The sequence below is a fragment of the Puccinia triticina genome, chromosome 9A (assembly GCF_026914185.1).
Source record: "Puccinia triticina chromosome 9A, complete sequence".
Lineage (NCBI taxonomy): Eukaryota > Fungi > Basidiomycota > Pucciniomycetes > Pucciniales > Pucciniaceae > Puccinia > Puccinia triticina.
Genome location: NC_070566.1, coordinates 6,100,836 through 6,121,838, shown reverse-complemented (window position 1 = coordinate 6,121,838; position 21,003 = coordinate 6,100,836). Strand labels below are relative to the sequence as shown.

Genomic DNA, 21,003 nt, shown 5'->3' with positions numbered 1-21,003 from the left:
GGGAGGGGGGGGGGGGGGGGTCAATGATCATCCAGGACGATTCTAGCCTTCATGTTATTCCAATTGACTTTCTGTTTAGTGACGGGTAGAGCTCTGCGGAGCAACTTGAACGTGTTATCGCCGAGCTCGTTGTACGCCAAGTTGAGCCCGGCCTGGTACTTGGATTCGGCGGCTTGGATAGCCTTGATGATCTCTGCTGGCCCGCCGTTTGGAGGCGTCTCGATCGCCGGCGTATGGGTCGTCGATAGTTGAACCTGTAATACAGACACATCTTTCTTTCCTGTTAACCTCTGTTTTCCTCCTCCATTTTTTTTTCTTTAAAATTTATCCTTTTCCCCGCCCCTCTTTTATGGCGTAGACTCACGTTTCCTTGCTCGTAGTAATGCACATTCACTTGGATCAAGCCATCAATCTTTCCCGTCCCCATATCGATGTCATAGATACTACGCCATCGGCCCGTCCTGCACATGATCACCATCGCCATTTCGTTTCCAACCAAATCGAAAACCACTCGACCAAATAAGTATGTATCCTGGAGAAGGAAGGAAGGAAGGAAGGAAGGAAGGGAGAGTCTGAAGACAAAGGAGACTGACCAATAGTTGGTCGGATTGTATTTGTTTCCAACAATGTACAATTTGAATTTGTTGGATGAGGTCGATTGGCTCTGGGTCTCAGACTGATCTGGTTGTTTGGGGGGAGATTGAGGAGGTTGATCGTCAGTGGGGGGGTCGAGATCGGAGGGAGGCTCATCGATTTCCTGGTGCTCAGGCGGCGGCGGCGGCGGATCGACGGAGTTATCAGAGGCGGGAGGATCATCAGGTTGAGTTGAGGAGGAAGAGGAGGAGGGGGGGACGGAGAAGACGGTCCAGACGGCGTTCTGGAAGTGGTTCCTGAGGTACGACTCTGCCTGGCGCTCGAGCTCTGCCCGGGTCTTCTCCATCTCTGGGTCTGGGGGAACGAAGGGCTGAAGATCAGAGGCCGACAGACGCAGATGATCGAAGGTGAATGTCTGTTGCGAATGGGGGTCCAGGTAGCGGTTCTCGGCCGCTTCCTCGTCCACTCGGGCTGCCGGACATATCATCGCCTGTCCTCCTCCACACAAGCCAATCCCTTCTTTCAGTCAACTTGCTCCTTTCCCTCACACATGTATATCTTTCGCTCACCGGGATCTTGCTGTTCGGTAGCTCGACCAGAGCCAGTTGCTCGGTGTTGTACTGCGCTAAAGCTGGCAGAAGGCCGCGTTCGAGCTCGCTATCATCGCCCACGATCGGACGAACATCCTATAGCCCCGCCCATAGCACATCGAGAATGGTTAGCTCGTGTCAGAAGAAACATGAATTGGTTTTGATCACATACGTTGAAGACATCATTGACTTCCCCCGGGGGTGATTGCAGTATCAATGCTGAGGCTACTGCCAGCCTGTCCTGTAGACTAGCCTCTTGCTGCATCTTTCTTCTTCTTGATGTCGGCTTCGTTCGTTCGTTTGTTTGTTTGTCGTTCTTGGACTTTTCCTACTTTCTCGCTCCCAGCATCACTCGGACCCTGCTTACATAAGCCCTCTCCCCGAACTTTTCATCCATCAAGTTCAACTTCTCCCGCCACCAGTCCCCCTCAAACCCAAGATCCGATTCTGCACGAATGTCCAGCAATATGCTATGTATTCTCCAAGACCATGTCTACTCTCGCTTGCTGTCATTTTTTCTGTCTTGTACCTATTCTCACCCCAAGGGCTATGTGCCCCCAGCTCACTGCAGACCAGTCAACAGTACAACGGTGTGCATACGACATCCGACATCTGAGCAGGCAACTGACATTCCAACCTCAGCGAGGTCTCTTTTTGTTCGTCAAGAGTTGCTGAAAAACACCCAGTAGTTCCGTAAAGAAGCAAGAATGATATATGAACCTAATCTGATCGAAAATCTCGAAAAATGAGGATTAAATGAGAAAGAGAGAATAGTACAGAGTTTGGATTTCGTTCTTTTGATGAATAGTGTTGATATAAAAAGTATTGATATGGAGCACGACAGAGAGGTAGTTCTAGAACAGGGTTTCCTGGGGGAAAAGAAGGTGTAAGAGAGTCAGAAAGGTATGGGAAATTGGCAGGCAAGGGAATGAGGGACCTACTTCGTCTCGCAGGTATTCGCCGACGTCGGCTTGATGATAGACGAGAATGGAGGTGGGGTCGAGTTTCTTCGTATCTGTTGTACTCCGAGCAGTCACTCCAAATCCCTACACCAGCATGACCATTTCCCTCATCATCAGCATCTATTCAACGACATAGGACAGCTGGGGAGACAGACTAGTGGAATGTCGTTCATCGAAAATATCACCACCCCTTGGTGCTCCGGCGTGTCTTCTGTTATTCGTCCTAAGTGTGCCTTGACCACATGGTTTCCGTACAGAAATGGCATCTCTCCATTCGGCTTAATCCACACCTTTCACACACAAACACACATCGATTCGTTCGTCCGTTTTTCGAGTTGAGGTTCGTACATTGTCCCGTTGAAGATCGGTAAACATTGATTTTTAGAAGAAGATGAAAAGTCTTGAGTGTTTTTTTTTGGCTAAGCTTGTGATCAAGGGGGAAAAGTACCTTGTATTGAGCGTATTTGGAGATGATATCCAAGGAAGTGATGTGTAATTTGAACTTGCCGGTCTTCGAAAACTTGCCCAAACAAACGCCGAGTGAGATGAGTTTGTCGGTTGAAATTGAAGTAGCCGATTTCATCAAATTTTCAGAGACGTAAAAAACTAGAAACGCGCAAGAGTGATCCCCCCGATGAAATTTAAAGAATTAATTTGGTGCTTTCCAGTGGTGGAGATAGTTGACGAGTTACCTCGATCGCGATGGAACCGGAAACAGAACTCCTCGTCTTCGCGATTGATAAGATGGACCAAATTCTTGCCGACATAGTTGTTCAGTTTGGAGAACAAAGTCTGCCAAGAAAGAAGAATAAGCGATTGTGTAGGGCGGTAAGTTTCTTGAGCAAGTGCTTACTTTGATCTCCGCCTTGTGAGGGTTTAGTGGGAAGGTTGGAAAGAAGCAGATGGATGTCAGGAAGGGTTTCTTGGGAGATGGGCTGAGAATAATAGGAAACATACATACATCAGTTAATGGCCTCATCCTGTCCTGCGTGGCTCGGGGCTGTCCTTGGCTGGGCCAGCTGGGCCAGTGAGGCTCGAGGTGGGATAGTGCATATTGCATATCCCACTCACTTTGCATATGCAAATAGCCCACACTCACTGGCGATCGAGGGCGATCGCATTCAGCCACACCCTACCCTTGGAAATTTGGACCTCAGTCAGCACATCCCTCAAGAAACACCGATAAGAATACCGAGGCTACCAGAAGGAAATAAGAAAACTGGAAGCCGAAGACACACGAATCGATCCCACCTTATCGTTGAAGAAAGCTTGGACAAATCATCTCACCCAGTTCCAGAACAAACTCGGCTGTAATTAAAGGATATCAGTAAAACAAGATGCCACCTCGAGGCTCCAGAGGAAGGGGACGCGGAAGAGCAAGAGAGCCGGTCGAAGAGAAAGAGGCAGTGTTGGATCCAATCTTGAACCAACTGACCGACATATCAGTGAACGAAAGCCAGCCGGGGACGGCCACTTCGGCCAACCGGGCTGCAGGTCCATCTGGAGAGGGAGCGAAGCCAGCGGCGTCGAAATTCAAGCCGCGGATGGTGAAGCGGGTAGCCAAGGTAGAGCCGGATGCAGAAGAGGAAGATTCGGGCAGGACGGCGGGTGGGGCTGGTGGACGAGGGAGGGGACGAGGGAGAGGGGGTGGCGATCGGGGCGGTCGCGGACGGGCGGAGATCGTGATGACGGCGAGTGGGGCGTTCGCGATGGGTCCTGCGGAGGCGAGTACCCGGCGGACGGTGCAAGGGCCGAGTCGGAGTGGGATGCGGCGGATCGACAACTCGATCATGCCGACGGATGAGCGCAGTAGGACGGCTACCAGCGGGACCACGACGCCCTGGGAGGGCCGGCCGGGCGAGGCCCTCGAGCTTTACTCGGACATCGACGAGGGCGGCTCCGATGGCCCTGACGACAACTTCGCCGACGACGACGGTCGCTCCAAGGTCGCCGACCTTAACGACATCACTCTCGAACACTCCATGGCCCCGCTCAGCTTGCCTTGGGACCCCAAACGGGTCGCCGAACGCGAAAGACTCGTCCAGGCCCGCAACGAGAAACTGCTCAAGCTGGCTCAAACCAAACTCAAGAAAGAAAACACCGATCTCCCCAATGATTCTAAACCCTCCTCCCTCCCCATCCGCGAATCTACCACGACCACCACTGTTTCTGACTCTAGTGTCCCCCTGAAAGATGAGCATCTAAACGATCAAGATGAAAATCAGAAACGGGACGTCAAATTAAAGAAAGAACAACTCGAAGAAATCTCGAACGTTGGCAAACAATTCACTCAGAGGCAACCGGCCATCAAGAAAGCCCCGAATCCAGTGGGTTTTCTTTTTGTTTATATTTTGGAGACTCTTTGTTCAGGGAAGATGATTTTAATGTATGTTGTGCATAGGAGCCCACATCGACGAGTCGAGCAGAGGCGGCGAGCAGCAACGGGGAAGCGGCAGCGACATACTACGTCTTCCAATTCCCGCGCCACTTCCCGCAATTCCGGGACCCTAGCAACGACGTGATCGGAGAGGAACCGCCGGCAGAGCCGCAGAAGGCAGCCGCGCCGGGCCCGAGGATGGTCAAGAAAAAGAAGAAGCCCGGGCTCGACGATTGGCTGGGCTGGGGAAAAGGCGGGAAAAGGACTGAGATCATGGGCGTGCCGCCGTCGGAAACCGGCGATGATTCTGTGCAGGGCCAGATCGGTGAATTGGTTATTCGGAGATCAGGTCGGGTCCAGATGATCATTGCCAATGTCGCCTACGATGTATGAAATCCTCTTCTCTCCTTCGCCCTATCCTTTTTTTACTTACGTTTTTTTTGGGTGCGGCGGATATATAGGTTCTTCCAGGTGCTAAGCCTACTTTCCATCAAGAGATCGCAGTCATCGATCCGAAGCCAGACTCTCAATTACGCGCTATGTTCGTCCTGGGATCGACTCAGGACAAATTCATCGTCGTTCCTGATGTTTCTACGCTTCTGAAACGCGAACAAGCCCTTGCTCCTACCTCTTAAATTATCATCCTGCTTCGTTCCCCTCTTGTTTTGTTCTGTGAGAACATTGGTCTTCTTTGGTGGCATTTTCCCTTGTGTTTCTTGGAAGACATTGTTTTGGGGCATTCATACTTACCAGAACATGTGCCTGGTTCTAAGTGCAAACGCTATTCGTCTATGTATTAATTGTACAGTCCAGCAGAAAGATTGAGTATACAGTAGCAGAATTCTTGTGCATTTACACAACCCGCTGACAATCGTGAAGAGCCATGTGATACTACCACCACCACAGGCCCATATGATGTGCACAATGAACCGCCATGTGACACAAAGGGATTCAAAATATGGCAATATATGGTCTCGACGCTTCTTGGTCTGGGCTTGATTGGCAGACGCAATACCAACTACCGAAAGCTTTGAGTGCCAGAATGAGATCAAGGGAACGTCAGGGTCTGGACACGGGGAAGATGGCCAGGGAAGGCACTGACATGCGAATGTAAGCTATTAGCAAAGCGCCCCCGGAAGCGACGGTCACCACGACATACTGCAATCTGTCCCAGAAAAAAATGCAGCAAAAAATGATGTTTAGCCGTGTACGTACTTGCTTTGATCCGGTGTTTGTATGGGAACGGGTAACAAACATGTTGAATTTCGCGCTTTCCATCGTCGTACGAAGGTTACCGATCTCGCCTTCGATTCGTGTGTCTACTTCTCTGAGCTTCAGTTCTCGGACGCCTAATTCATCTCGAATCCGGCCCTTTTCTAGATTCAAATCCAGTTGCACTGAAGCTTGAGTCCGAGTCTTTTGTTATAGTTCCCATCCAAAGAATAAACCAACAACGCAAGTCATATGTCAGTCGGTCATGAGGTTCTTGGGATAGGATCAGGGGGAAATTATTGACAGTTTCTTCCCGTGAGCGTTGCTTGAGCTTCTCTAGTTCACTGATCAGTCTTTCGTTCTCCGATTTCAATAACGCATAGTCCTGTTTTTCGACTTGTAGGATCTCGGATTTCAGCTTGGCGAAATCGACGCGTTGGGTGCTTTGTTGCTACAATGCAGAAGAGCCACGGATCAGTTATATGGGTTTTATTTTTGCGAAATTCCTGTGAGAAAAAGAAAACCCGGGGGGGAATGGATACCTTCTCTGTTTCACTTCAAGTGGCCAATCCAGTGATCAAGTTTTTCATAGATTCATTGATAGCTTGTTTGATTGCAACCATCAAGCCTTCGGATTGTTCGCAAGACAAGCCTTCATTTTCCGCATGGTGACCCGTTGATTGGACTTGTCGAAAAACTTCTTAATCTGTCTTTCCTTATATCGAATCGCAACCAGTATCCAAATTCCAACCACCACCACCATCATCATCATCATCATTGAAATCTTAATTTAAAGACAGTACATTCCCTTTTTTCAGAATCAGAGGGAAAGACTATCAGCTGACCTGAGACACGAAGGAAGTGGATTTCCAACAGAGCTTCCACTTTGGGTGTATCAATCCGGGCGCTTGCGGGAGATGGAGCGCTCGCATCGTTCGGGAAATTGGGCTTTTCAAAATGGAGGTGGAGTCAGAATGTATGGTCAGGTCTTGATCGGGGACCTGCACCCCTCCTGCGGGAGGCCTCCCGCGCTGAACGGGGGACAGACTGAGACTACAACATATCCCTAAACAAAAATCTTTGGTTGGAATCAACATCTGCAAGGGGCCCAGATTTCTTGAGTAGTCTTCCACTGTCAGCAGGGACAGGGACAGACTTGTCCCTGATGACCTCCCTAAAGTCTCTCAGCAAAAACCAGCAGGAAGTCTTCCACTGAGTTGCTGAGCCTGATCTGTGTGAAATGAAAGATTTGATTCTGTGAGGCATTGGAGGACTTCCTGTCGAGTCTGGGAGCCTCCCAGATCTCAATTCATGCCACCAAAATCTTGATGTTCAGGATAAAGGATTTTTTTTTCCTAAGCCTGACGTAGTTTGTTGCTCTCATGTGTGCTGTTTGTGGTTCTGGTCTCTAAATGCCAAGGGAAGCCCTCCATTGGAGGAACTTGCTGTCAAATCTGCAGCCCCTGCAGCTCTTAATTGACAGCCTCAAACCCTTCATTTTTGCAGAGGAATGCCGCCCCAGACAGGGGCTGCAGATCTGGTTCTGCATGAGGGGCTGTGGAAACGCACACTGCACAGCTAGTGTGCCTTTCTTCTTCCAAGGGAAATTTATTCCATGTATCAACTCAAATTGCGTGGGTTGGACAGCCATGATCCAGTCTTCAGCCTGATGACCAGGGAATTCATTCCCAACACAGTTTTGTGGGATGGTATCATACATCTTTGACTTGTAACTCTTGCTATTTATATGTACTAGAAGTTGAGGAAGCTCTGCAACAGACTCCGAGGCCAATGGCACTGAGAGGTCCTCTGGCCAGATGCTTATCTTGTAGGATACCATGCTTCTTCTCAGCACAGGTCTTGCTTCTAAAGGGTGCATAGCAGCCCACAAGATCTGAACACTTCCCCAGAAATGCAGAAGCACAACAGTGTTTTGACAAACGTTGTCTGCTGATCTTGCAGATCAGCTGGACTTGACCTGCCCCAATAAATATGGGTATAGGTAGCCTGCACAGTAGGGTTACATATATGGCAGTCCGCCAGAGCATGATAAGTGCTTATGTTTTGACTTTGAGGAGCCTTGATATACAGCCCCATCCCCTGACTCCAAGGGAAAGCTGAGAGGATGCATCTTTGTTTTTCCTTGCTCCCCTCTCACCCACCCTTCCTGTTGATCAGAGTCACTCATTGTAATCTGAACGGGGCAGTTCCCCCGCTCACCCACCCCCAAAATGGCATCCCCCAGAACAGATTCCAAATGGGCCTGCAGTGCTCCAGCAGATGTCCTCACGCGCCCGATAACGCTGTTGAGTTTGGTCACAGTTGCAGTCGTTTCCTCTGATGTGTTCAAATTGAGCGGGGATTTTCTGCCGAGCACATGGGCGAGCCCTGCTTGCCTGCCCTCTGCTGTTTCCCGAGCTGGAAGCCGATCAGCCTTCTCCAACCTGAGCCCTAATATGTGATGGGATGGTTATCGTGCCGGCCGTGGAAACAAAACCCCCGCCTTGAGTGCGTTTACATATGCCGGAGATTTTCACAGGCTGGAGATGGTTCCCAGGCCTTCGGCCCATTCTCATCTGATATAAATGTCGTTGATGAGTGGTTTTGAGGCGCAGTGGGAGCCCCGATGGGCGTCGAGCCGCAGCGGAGGTCCAGCTGACCAGCGAGGGCATCTGATCGACGCCGTCTGGGCGAGTCGATCCGAAAGGGTGGAGGATCCTGCCAAGAGATTCTGGGCAAACTTTCCGGCGGAGGCTGGGTCTGATCGGGCCATCGCGCAGGCCTGTTTCGCTGAGGCGCAGGTGTGCTGGGTGGGGCGAGAGGCTCGGTGTGGCGAGCCCAGGGCTCCCTCGATCCGCTCAGCTGAGGATCCCCCCTCCCAGCCTCGGCTCACAGGCGGCTGGTGTTGGCGAGCCGGCTGGCAGAGAGAGGAGAAAAGCCAGAGAGGCCTGAACGGAAGACGGCTGTCCCCTCTCCCTCGTGGCTTTCCTTTCTCTCTTGGGTGTTGCTGGGCACGGACCGGCTCTCTCGGCGAAGCAGCCACTCCTACCAACTAATACCCCCACAACGCTTGATTAACCTCCCCCCGGCCTCATACTTAAGCTCCCTTATCTAATTAACTACCACCCAACAATCTTCTCTCAAGCTGCCCCCATTTCAAATACACGCTCCAATTATCCCCAGCCAGACGCTCACTCGATCCTCGCCATCCGCCTGTCTCGTCACAGGCTCTCGGGATCGATAGTGTCGAGAACAAAAGAAAAACAAATACATAAGAAGAAAGAACAAAGAGAGCTCTTCTTGCGAGTCCGAAGACCCGCTTCCCCTTCACCCCACCGGCCACGCTGCAGTCCCGAGCACCGCGGCCAGCCCTGATTCTCACCCTTCTGAGCCTTTGAACCGCACGAGAGACGTCTGAAAGACACGCCCTTTATAATGACTCAAGACGCCCATTCGGCCTAGGCTAAGGTATGTGGGCTCCACGATCGGCAGCTGTGGCCCTATCAGGTGGAGTACATACACACACTGCTCACATCCCAGCGCTTTTGTAGGACAGACGCTCAGCTCCACGCCCCCCGTCCGCCAGCCTCGACAGGAGCCCAGGCCCAGGGCCCCAGCCGCAGGAAAGCCGACACATATTAGCCTGCCTGCAATCCTCGCTCCCCAGCCTTCCGCCTCACCAGGCCGTCCCGATTTGTATCTCCTTTCTGCTCGCCCGCTGCTGCCCCTGCTGCTGCTGCTGCTTTGGGCTTTCCTCGCCCAGCCAACCATTTTAGGCGGAAAGCTCTTCATATTTAGTCAGTCCTCGCTCGAATAGCTCAGCCCACTGCCATATCCACTTCATCTTCCCCAGCCAGCCAGTGCCTCCCATCTTCACCATTCCGCCCCACCCCCCCCCCCCCCCCCCCCCACTCTTCACCCCTCCTATCCCCTGTCAGCATTCAAACCACATTCCTTTTTGACGCTCCAAAATCAGCCTCAACCCTCTCCTCTCAGCCCTCGTCCTAGCCCGGCCTTGATTATAACCGAGCTACCCCCTCTCCACAAAAAAAAAAAAAAAAGAAGAGAAGGACCGTCTATGTGCAGTTTCGCTTGGTCGACTCTTCATAAATAATACCTCGCCTGGCTCCACCACTTATCGACCTACCAACACATATAAACAACCTAATCTCTCACCCTCATCCCACTTCCCCCGCATCTGGCTTGCTGTTCGGAATATTTATCGTCTTCGTCTTTTCTCCATCAAGCTGTGTTATCTCGCCTTCATACGCCACCCACAGTCAAAACAAAAAAGAACCGCATCCAGTTCTCCACTCAAGGACGGAATTAGAAGTTATCCTTATCACAAAAAAATCAATCTTCTCCGATCTTCGTATCCCTATCTCCGCGCATCACTCGGCGCTCCAATCTCGATTGTTTTAAGTTTGGGTGCGTCTTACTCTTCCTCAGATGGGCATGTACGCCGACACCAAGCTGATTGATTTGATTACACACCAGGCCTCAAAACCCAACGACCGCAAAAAAATGGACATGGATCTATGGTGGTGTCCGGTGTGCGAGCGAGCGATAACCGAGCAAGAAGAGCAGGTGCCACGGCCGGGGCTGCAGAAGCGGGGGACGGTTCCGCCGACCCAGCCCCGCTACACGAGCCGGGGCGGGGTGTATGCGCCGAAGGGGAGTCTGTACTGCTCGGATGCGTGTCGGGAAGTGGAGGAGCTCAACGGGCGGACGGCGTTCGAGCAGCTGGCCGCCTGTCTGCCCGCGCTCCTCGGCCGGCCTTCGCCGCCGGAGCCGCCGGAGTCCGACAGCACGCTCAGCGGGACCGACGAGCTGACCTCGAGCCGCTCCGTCTCCTTCGGCCGGCGCCCCGGCGCCCCTGCGCCCAAGCCGCCCTCCTCCCCCAGCTCCGACGAGCTCCCCGGCCTCTCCACCTCCAAGCTCGCCCTTCAGCGTCCCGGGGCCCCCAAGGACCCCGACCCTCCCGCCCGCAGAGTGCCCATCCTGCTCTCGCCTAACGGCACCCCCCTCATTGAGCCCACCTTCCCCCATCGCCCGGCCCTCGGCCCCCACCAACGCCGGCACCACTCGCACTACTCGCCCCAGAAACGCGGCTCGCCCCACTCGACCGTCGTCCGCGCAGCCTCGGCCCTGAAAGTGGGCCCCGCCGGCGTCGTCCCCACGCCCTCCGCCTCTGCGCCCACCTACGCCCTCCCCACTGCTGCTGCCGCTCCTGCCGGCCCCGCCCGGCCCGCAGCGACCACAACAACCATCCTTAACGGCCAGCCCGGCGGCCGCAACGACATGGAGTTCGCCCCCGACGCCCGCGCCGGAAAACCCACCTCGCTCTTCCGCCACTACGGCCTCTTCTTCCGCCCCCGCCCCGGCGCCGCCCATGCGGCCTGGGCCGACTTCGCCGACGACCTCGACGCCCCCGCTTGGCCGCCCCACGCCGGCCCCGCTGCCGCCGGGATGGTCAGACAGCCCAGCGGCCCCGCCTCCCGTCGGGCCCGCCCCCGGCTCCTCTCGCCGCCCGCTGCCGCCGCCGAGGCTCCCCACCCGTCGGCGCCGTCCAGGAACCAGCGCCCTCGGCCCCCCGCGGCCGCCGCCGATAACCCCTGTCGCTCCTGGACCTGGGACCACCTTTCTCCCGACGAGCCCCAGTACCCCGCCATGGACCTCGCCCAGATCCGGCTCTCCAAGCTGCTCCGCCTCCACCAGTCCTCCCTCCCCGCTACCGGCCCCGCCCCCGCCGCCCCCAACCCCCTCAATATCCGCGCCGACTTCCGGCTGCCCGGCCGCGCCGTCGACGACCCGTTTCCCGTCGTCGTCCAGAGCAAGAAGAAACTCTTCATCTTCCACTAATCTCTCGCCTGTCTCCTTGTATACAGCCTCCCCTATCCCTTGTTGTTGTTGTTCACTATTGTCCCCTCTTGTCGTCTCCCCCACCTCCACCCTCTCCCGCCCTATTTAATCGTGTCATGTCGGTATCGTCCTCTCGTCAGTCTTCGTGTTGTGTAGTCTTCCCCCCCCCCCCCCCCATCGCCGCTTCCTTGCAAACTAACAAAAACCACCAGTCATCATACGTCCCATTCCCGTCCCCTGAGAAACTCTAAAATTGTTGCCGTTACTTCCATGTGCCCTTTCCGCTATTTCTCAAGCGTCACCTTCAGCGGGGGCGGCGGGATGCACCTGAGCAAAGCATCCGGCGGTCGTGCTCGCTTCCCTAACCAGGCAGGCTTCGGCTTGGACTATGCGCTCCTTCCAGCACATGCTCCTGACCTGTCGCTCACACGGACACCTGCGCCCCTGGACCCGGCCCGTCCGTGTGTGTCGATGTGCCCATATCCGCGGGTCTCTTGTTGGCCCGCGGGCTCGCCACACACTCGTTTGTTTGGGGACATCCCGGCCTGCGGAGCGCGCGCCCGCTGGCGGCCAGTCGCGTTGTCACGCGGCAACACCAGTGACGGATATGTGGAGCGGTCTGGTCGCCTCAGGTCCGCCTCTTGTCCGCGATGCCATGGATACGCTCGTGGCACCTCGGGGCTGCAGCTCACAGCATCGCGTCCAAACATATCGCTAAGAAAGAAAACATCCCACCCGGGAGAATACACATGCAGAACGAAAACATTAGAAGCGCAGTGGAAGAGGAGACACGCAGCGAGAACGAAGAAACCCAGGTTAAGCAGCCGGATTTCTGTTCCTCAATGGCCCAGAACTCTCCGGTGACATCGCTTCAGCAAACATGTCAGCCCACTGTTTTCCTTTGAGCTGGCCGATGTTGCAGCAGCTGCGCTGCGTTCAGCACAGCGGCTTGTGCTGCCGCGGCGCTCCCCGCTTTCTCGTTTTCCCTGGAAAAAAGAGTGTTTGTGGCGCGCTGGAGAAAGCGGCCATGGAGCGCTGAACCGCGCGCTTCAGCGGCAGCGCAGCGGCTTGGAAAAGAAGAAAAAATGGCTTCAACCATGTTGAAGGTTTATCATACAGTAAAATTCCGCTAGCCGCTGAGTTAGCGGATTTCTGCTTCTGCTGCGCTGTTGCTAATTGCCCTGGGTGGGTGGCGGCAACAATCGGCCTTTACTTGACAGTTATTGGTAAAGTAAATATATAGTAGATGTTTTTGGCTCAATACTTAACAGATAGCACTCCAATCAGTAAAGAATTTTTCTTTACTATAACACATATTTGGTTTTTTAATTTTTTTATACAGTTACGGTACTATCAGTTAAAGTGATTTGTTTTGTTTTGTTGATGGGAGCTAAGGCTCCTTATAACCACAAAAAGGCATTTGCACCTAGTTTTGCCCCTTTTTATTTCAATAAGCAGGGGTAAAAGTACATTTAAACCCGCTTTTACCCCTGGTTATTGAAATAACTAGGGTTCAAACATGTTTCATAGGGCCCTCTACTATATCAGCCCATTGGAAAAATTCCCTTACTATAACCAGTAAAGTACTGGAGATGATAAAAACATCTACACACTACTGGAAGAGCCTGGTTATAGTAAAGTATAGTAAAGGCCCACCATTGGCAGCAGTCAGCTGCTGTGTGTAGCAAGTAACACATTGGTTTTGCGCAACAGCTTTCACTACATGCCTCTGGAACGTAGCGGTGGGACCGCTGCGCTGCACTAAATGACCACTTTTTTTAGTGCAGCGCAGCGGTTACAACATTGTGCTGACCCACTCCAGGGCAGTCTATTTCTGAAAGAGGGACTTGTTAGTGATATAAAAGTCTCTATCAGTATGATGTGTCCTTTTGTTGGATGCATCATCCCACCAGAGGAGCTTTGGGGGCACTCCCCAGGGAGTGCCACAGCTGAATTTGGGGTTAGTTTTTATCTGAACTGGGGAAGTCCTTACAATGTGATGAATTGTTCAATTACTGGGCAAGAACTAAAGACCAATCTAATTTGGAGTGATATGTAACCATTGGACGTGAACTGTCATTCAACTCTGTTGAATTCATCTGGAAGTCAAGTTCATGTCAATCCTGACTTATGTTCTACATTTCAAAATCAGGTAGCTCTTGCATATCCAATGTTTGTTCACTTTGGGGTGAACTGCCTTCATCAAATACATATCACGCCTGAAACGCAACTGCCTAGATTTAAAATATCAGAAGTGCAAAATCTTTTAGTATTCTCATAAGAGCAGGAGAACTGTATTTTGGCTGGGTACACAAGGGTGACACAGTTCATAAATCACTCAGCTAAAAATGCCCCTCTGTTCTGAAAAATGTGTGATTGGTGTGTGATTTGTCACCCTATTGTACACCCGTACAATAGTCCATCAGGGCAGTTACAGCTAAATTCTTCTTAAATTTCACCCTCATTTACGCGCGGCGCGCACTCCGTACAAGAGGCAGGATCCAGGATAGTCCACAAGCCGTCTCATGTGAGTTCAGGGGAATCCAGATTTGGGATAATTATGAATTTTTTTTTTTTTTTTTTTCCCAAAAAGCTGGACTTGGATATGTGGTAAGTAAGTGAGGAAGAAGAAATGCTACGGGTATTTTTGAGATTCTCTCACGTGAGAATCTCGTTAGTCTGAGTCATAAGCCCTGCTTGCACCTACAGCTTGGCGGTGCTGCGGGCTTTGTTAAGCTTGACCCAACCTGGTGCTGGATGGCCATATGTATGTGGACAATGAGCGTCAATGGCCCAAAGGAGCCAAAAGTGCCACTCTGGGCTTGTTCTAGTGGGCCCTCCTACTGTGAAAAAATTGACCCAACACCCGGGCCTTCTGGGTCAAACCTTGAACACCCGGGAATCGGGCCGCGGGAAGGACCTCAACCCCCAGCAAACTTAGCTAAGTCCCTTGATCGGAGGCACGCCAGCGCTGTTGCGAAGCAACCCTCCAAAGGAGGGACTTATGCCCTACCTCGCAAAACAGTAGGCAGCAGATGTCTGTTTTCAGCCTTTTTTGCTTGTCCCTCCGTTGAGGCTACGCAAGGACAGCTGGGGCCAAGTCAGCTGCTTCAAGAGATAGCCAAGAAGCATGGCTCTCTGCTGGTATCTTTCTTTTACCTGTAACACATGAGCTTGATTTTTAATAAAATAAATAAGAGCTGCTAGGTTTTGACAGGTGTCAAAAGTGTGGCTTTGACCAAGGCCTGTTTGAACAATGCCCTCCCAAAACCCATGAACTCCTTTTTGTTTCATTTGGGATTCAAGAGTGTTTTTGGAGGGATCCGACCTCAGGAAGGTGGAAAGTGAAAGGGCAGATGTAGGCGGACAATTCTGTCTGCTCAGATTTTTGATGGCTTTTACTTGAGTCGAGATATCAAGAGTCAAAGATTTTGAAAATTTTCCCCAGCCAAATGGGATTTCTGCTGCCTACTGTTTTGCAAGGTAGGGCGTAAGTCCCTCCTTCTGAGGGTCGCTTCGCGACAGCGCTTGCGCGCCTCTGATTGAGGGACTTGGCTAAGAGCATTTCCACCGCGGGCGGTATTGTTGGGGCGCTAAAATTTGATCTCTGGGAGTGCGCAGCCAGTTTTAGCGCCCCAAACTGCTGCGGCATACACCGCAAGAGTCTCTAAAAAATCATGAAAGGCATACATTGCCCCCGGTCCACTCCCCCGTCAATCATATGAAAGGCATCCACCGGAGCTCTCTTCTTGATGATCAGAACAAACTGGGTCGTTCCGGTCATTGTGGGGAGTATATACCCCTCTTGATAACTGGAACAAACCGGCCATTGAGGGGAGTATTTACCCCCCTCAATGAGGTTGGAACAAACCTGGTTGTTCCGGTCATTGCGGGGAGTATATACTCCTCGATAACTGGAATGAAGCGGCCATTGAGGGGAGTATGCACTCTTCTCGATGATCATCAGAACAGGCCGGTTTGTTCCGGTCATCATGGGGAGTACTATTCCTCTCGATGACCAAAAGGAACCGGACATCAAGGGGAGTATGTACTCCTCTCGATGACCGGAAGGAACCGGACATCGAGGGGAGCATATACTCTCAATGACCGGAAGGAACCGGACATCGAGGGGAGCATGTACTCCTCTCGATGACCAGAACAAACGGGCCATTGAGGGGAGTACCTCTTGATGGCGGGCCTGCCTTGGCCATCAAGTGATTGTATGTTGTGTTCGGGGGTGTGACCGATGGGGTGAGCTGTAGTTTCACGAGGAGTTTGGTGCGTGAAAGGGAGTTGAGGTGGGGATGGATGAGTCCCTAGTGAGTCCCTCGGAGTCCCTACATGTAGGGACTCAAGGTTGATATTTAGGGATGGCCGTAAATTTTTGACGCAAATAGCGCCCGCGGTGGGTCGGGTTGAGGTGGTAAATTCCTGAAAATTCCAACTACACCCAGGGAGTCCCTCCACAAATCCACGTGGATCCCACGGTGAAGGGGTGCGCAAGGTCAGACCAGCGGCATTTGGTCCACACGCCCTTGTGGGCATCACCAAGCGCATCACGAGGGCACCTCGTGATGCCCCTGAGGATTCCACGAGTGCTTTCAGCTCTCCGTGGGCCCCCCGAGGACTCCTCGTGAAACCGACAGAAAGGTTGGGCCCATGTGTACTTGATGCACCGGCTCCCCGAGGAATCACCGTGATCCCGGCCAAAGCGTTGGGCCCACAAATGGAAAACCCGTCTGAACCTGTGGATTCCACGTGGATCATTGGTGGGACCCACGGGTTCAGGTGGTCCGTTGTGGGTGGTGTGGCTCGGGTCGCTGGTACGGAGCGGATAGAATCCGCCGGGTCAAGATATAGCAGAATGTGGTACCACCCGGGTACCACATGCTGCATTGCACAATGAATGGACGTATTCAAAACATATAAAAAAACAAAACAAAAAAAAAGAAAAAAAGACAATCAAGCAACGGAGGAGGAAATACAGTAAAAATAAACCAGAAACTTTGCTAAAATGTGTCATTCACACCTTCATTGTTGTCCTTGTTGGTGGTAGGCTGCTCGGCTCTGCGGAGCAAGGCTTGCTGCACCTCGTCCTCAGAGGGGAGGACAACTGAGATGCGGGAGAGGTCGGTTGCGGTGTTGGTACCGTCAAACAGTTGGCTATTGTAAGCCAATATGAGGCGGGCATACCTGTTTATTAAAGCGATATCAGCATGAGTTTGATATCAGCACAATGTGCTCAAGAGATAAAAAAACTCACTGTGCTTTGTAGTTTTGGGACTGGCGTTGTAAGCACTCCAAGTGTCGATCTATCACCTCCCAGGGTGAGCGAGCCAAGGTGGTGGTTCGATCTGCTTGACGCTGGATGTACATATGCAGGCGGACATATGCCATGCGCACCAAGAGGCTGACGTGGATCAATTGCACTACTTCTGGCCGGGTCATCAGGGCGTGTGTAGGTGAAAAATCACACAAAATCTTTTTGAACCAAGAAAATGATCAGTATTTTTTCATGTTTGGGTACAATGTGCAAGGAATGTATGACTTACACTAACGGTCACATCTGTGATTGTTGGGATTGCCTTGGGAACAGCCCGGCGTCCGATCCTTGCACCGGTCATAACCTACAATAACCAAAGTTGAGACTATTAGTTGTGTTGCAATGGATTAGCCAGCCCAATGGCATACTTACCAACTTTGCAAGTGCGCTCTTTTCATATTTGAGCAGCTCCCGGATCAGGTTAGTGACACTGGTGATGGCATCATTGTCTTGACCGGCATAAGGCGGCAAGTTCGATATCTTCCATTCATTGGACATTGCATCCAGATCAGCCTGCAAATTCAACACATCCAGTCAACTGCCCTAGACATGGATGATTAAGTTTAAGATATGAGAGACTTACTTTGACCAATACAAGGGGAGTATTGGCGATGAGAGCGCGGTTGGAAACCACTTGAGTTCGGCCGTAAGATTGGAGATTGGGCAGGAGCAGCTTCTGGCAAAGTTTTGCTTGAATCAGAGCCTGAATCAGGCAGTTAGAGTGGGAATATTCATGCGTTCCGAATTCTGAACAGGAAAGCACGTACTCGGACCTTGCGGTGGTAAACAAAACCCCTAGTGGTGTGGGCTGGATTAACGGATGGGACAACCTCGGTGCTGCCCTGGACCCCAATTGGTCCAAGAGCGACTTGGTTTCGAATTGATTCAAGGTACATGAAATGAGCGAGCCAAAGATCTGGCTTGGGGAGCTGGGCAAGTGGAATTATTCAGAGTGAAAATTGCCTGAGATAAAATTAAACTCACGCTTGCCATATGTTGAGCACGCTCTAGTTGTGAGGCCAAGCTCAACTCCAATTTGTCCATCCCTGATCGCTTCGCCGGGCATGGGAGTGTCCTCTGGGGCATGTTGTATGAGTTCCTGTGGGGATTCAGGAACACGTTCACCAATATTGCCCTCGCGAGGTTGGCCTGGATTGCCATTGGCTTTGTCGGCGTTATTGGAGCCGGGGTTGCTTTGTTTGCCTTTGCTGAGGGGAGTAGGGGTGAGCGCCGCGAGTTCAGCCACTTGATCAAGGTCAGGATGTATCCTTGGTGGTGGCAAAGAGTCTCGAACGGGGCTCCTGGATACGTAAGGGGCCGCAGCCACTCAAGCGGGGGTGTCCTTTGCTGCAGACCAACGGATGGGCCCCGTGACTCCTGCAGATTAACTCACATTTGTTTCAGGGGATCACTCGTGTAACATCTCAACTCGGAAAAGGGGGAGGGGAGGTAATGATTTGTAGGGCTGTACGCCTAACTGTGAGATCTCAGCTTGGAAAAGGGGGAGGGGAGGTAATGATTTGTAGGGCCGTATGCCTAACTGTGAGATCTCAGCTCAGAAAAGGGGGAGGGGAGGTAATGATTTGTAGGGCCGTACGCCTAACTGTGAGATCTCAGCTCCGAAAAGGGGGAGGGGAGGGAATGATTTGTAGGGCCGTACGCCTAACTGTGAGAGGGTTCCTGCTGCACTTGGGGACTTACCTGTACCTGCGGATTCTAGCGGGGATGGGCAGATGCGAGGAGGGAAACGGCGTCCAGGTGTTTGCAAAGCAGTACCAGCCATTAGATCAGAAACCAAAGTTCGTTTTAGCGTTCTTGGTTGATATAAGGGATGAAGGAGAGAGTTGAGAAACTGACCCATGGCAGCAGCAGCAGTCGTGGTTTTATCTTGAGTATTGAGTCTGGCAGGAGGGGGGTCGTTTGGTGGGTGGCAGCAGGAGTGGGAGTGAGTCCGAGTTTGTCGGAGTCGGTTGCAGCGATCTCCCATGAATTGTCAGCCTTAGAGATACAACAAGTATCCTAAAGTCTGCAAAAACTGGTAAACCATTTACAAATCCTGAAATATTATTGAATATTCAGAATCCTCGTGATAAATTAAGGGGGGTCACCCACTCAAAGTAACCCCTCATTCCTACTCCTTCATACATTTTCTCATACATGTACATATAGCCATAAAGCGCTCCAAAGAGCAGGAAAACTACATAAAAAATCTTTACATAAATTAAAATACATAAAATTATATTAATTAGTAAAATACCTTTCCCCCGTGAAACAGGAACCACGGGTGAGAGTAACACTCAGTACAAATTGATATTACACTTCATATTAAGCTATTTCATATGACAATTGGTTATACAAATGTCACGTGTGGGAGTAAGGGAAGTTGTGTAATATTGTACAAATAAAATACCCATAACCAAGGCAGATTTCACGTCTACTCTTGGCATTTACCCATAGCCAAAATCAATGGGAATATTTCAGCGCCCTCAAAGACCTCTCCAGTATTTAAGGAGGTAATTGATCCACTGGAATTGTCCCCTCAGACATTTCACCACCCAGTAACCTGTAAGTTAACTCGTGAAAATTCTCCTCTGGCTTATTAAAGCCACCACTTCCTTTATTTCTGCCCTTTTGGCACGAAACCTACTAGATCTTAACTCTAAAATTGCCAACATCCCTTATAAGCATTTATTACAGTTAAATCTTTATAAATAGTTGCTGTAAGACTCCCGCCTCTGACGCGCAGCCAATCAGTTTAAGCGCTTACCAGCTATTTCTACGTCAAAACCTTATATATCCCTGTTCTTAATAAGTAAACCTTATTAATTACAAATATCCTCCTCTTAAATAAGAGTGTTTAAACCCTTGTAGTGGCTAAATACCACGTAACAAGTTTGGCACATTATTGCCAGTGTTTTTATTTCAGTACAGTTATAGTACTAGGGCAAAAACCCTTATTTCTGACGGGTTTTTTTCCCTAAGTTTCATAAACATAGCTGACATGAATGATCTGTTTGTTTCTCACGACATGTACCCGTGATTTCGACAGAACACAAACTGCGGTGATTCTGACGGATCCCGTGAATCTGACTGATCAGTGATCACTGCCCGCCGTGATTACGACGATTCAGCCACCTCCCGTGATTTCGACTGACCTGATCATCCATCCTTGCTCCCCCCAACATATCCACGTGCCTCTGAGTCCAAATTCAATAAATTCAATTCATTTTTGATCATCAGAGTGAACACCACAGACACACATCAAGATAGTTAATTACATACTTCAAATCACTCCAAAACCATTGAATAATACTGAAAACTTTTGATATGGCGGAAATACCTGGTGAGGCTTTTCTGAAAATTCTGTGCGGGCAAGTGCGGGCAAGCCCTGATTGATCTCAACTTAATTGCAGGGTTCACCATGTTTTTAGATGCATATGGTGCTCCAAGCTACCAATGTCATTACTGTCATGGCCGCAGAATGAAATTTGTGGATGAGCACTTAACCTCGGCGGCCCACCTGAATGCTGTCTGTCAAAATGTGATGATGAACCAATTGAATATAAGGCAGCCAGAGATGGTAAACACTGGTCCGGTGGTACATCATGGGCCTTCACATATGGATTGGGACCATGCCTGGCCTGCCCAGGATTCATTCAACACTGAAATTCAATGCCCGGAGACAATGCAGCCTGAGTACAACATCAGGGATGATGATGATGTTGGTTTTGGCTCAGAATCTTCAGGGGTCCACCATCCCCCTTCTTATTATTCTGAAGAATTTCTATCTTGGGAGATGTTTGGAGATTCAATAATTGCACAGCGGGCAGAAGCACAAAATACCCCTCAAGTGGGTGGAATTCCAGAAGTGGATTGGGATCCTTTCAAAAGTGAAGAGGTATGACCAATTAATTTGAATGGTGTTGCTTCATAGGACTCAATGAATTGCTCAATCTGACTTTACAGGATTTCATGGCATGCCTTATTATGGGATATTTGCACAATATCATTTCACGTGTGACATACCTCCAACTCAGGATTGTCCTTAAGATGAAGAAGTTGGTTCTGCCATATTGGGATGTG

General features: G+C 51.0%; 6 protein-coding genes across 6 annotated transcripts; 3 read left to right on the top strand and 3 right to left on the bottom strand.

Annotated features, from left to right (window-relative positions):
• Positions 1 to 20: 20 nt before the first annotated feature.
• PtA15_9A601 (uncharacterized protein) lies at positions 21 to 1,449 on the bottom strand (the record flags this gene model as incomplete). The annotated part of the gene is made up of 5 exons (XM_053172828.1): positions 21 to 254; positions 365 to 461; positions 594 to 1,084; positions 1,164 to 1,280; positions 1,357 to 1,449. 5 exons carry the CDS (start codon positions 1,447 to 1,449, stop codon positions 21 to 23), a joined length of 1,032 nt encoding a protein of 343 aa, XP_053024029.1.
• Positions 1,450 to 2,038: 589 nt separating this feature from the next.
• Positions 2,039 to 2,412, bottom strand: PtA15_9A600 (uncharacterized protein; the record flags this gene model as incomplete). Its single annotated transcript, XM_053172827.1, has 3 exons — positions 2,039 to 2,053; positions 2,126 to 2,230; positions 2,302 to 2,412. 3 exons carry the CDS (start codon positions 2,410 to 2,412, stop codon positions 2,039 to 2,041), a joined length of 231 nt encoding a protein of 76 aa, XP_053024028.1.
• A 436-nt stretch (positions 2,413 to 2,848) lies between these two features.
• Positions 2,849 to 5,158, top strand: PtA15_9A599 (uncharacterized protein; the record flags this gene model as incomplete). The annotated part of the gene is made up of 4 exons (XM_053172824.1): positions 2,849 to 2,936; positions 3,593 to 4,473; positions 4,548 to 4,910; positions 4,985 to 5,158. The coding sequence occupies 4 exons, from the start codon at positions 2,849 to 2,851 to the stop codon at positions 5,156 to 5,158; spliced, it is 1,506 nt and encodes a 501-aa protein (XP_053024027.1).
• A 424-nt stretch (positions 5,159 to 5,582) lies between these two features.
• PtA15_9A598 (uncharacterized protein) lies at positions 5,583 to 6,667 on the bottom strand (the record flags this gene model as incomplete). Its single annotated transcript, XM_053172823.1, has 4 exons — positions 5,583 to 5,688; positions 5,779 to 5,939; positions 6,040 to 6,186; positions 6,581 to 6,667. 4 exons carry the CDS (start codon positions 6,665 to 6,667, stop codon positions 5,583 to 5,585), a joined length of 501 nt encoding a protein of 166 aa, XP_053024026.1.
• Positions 6,668 to 8,320: 1,653 nt separating this feature from the next.
• On the top strand, positions 8,321 to 8,979 carry PtA15_9A597 (uncharacterized protein; the record flags this gene model as incomplete). Its single annotated transcript, XM_053172822.1, has 2 exons — positions 8,321 to 8,536; positions 8,881 to 8,979. 2 exons carry the CDS (start codon positions 8,321 to 8,323, stop codon positions 8,977 to 8,979), a joined length of 315 nt encoding a protein of 104 aa, XP_053024025.1.
• Positions 8,980 to 10,184: 1,205 nt separating this feature from the next.
• PtA15_9A596 (uncharacterized protein) lies at positions 10,185 to 11,597 on the top strand (the record flags this gene model as incomplete). The annotated part of the gene is made up of 1 exon (XM_053172821.1): positions 10,185 to 11,597. The coding sequence occupies one exon, from the start codon at positions 10,185 to 10,187 to the stop codon at positions 11,595 to 11,597; it is 1,413 nt and encodes a 470-aa protein (XP_053024024.1).
• Between the last annotated feature and the right edge of the window lie 9,406 nt (positions 11,598 to 21,003).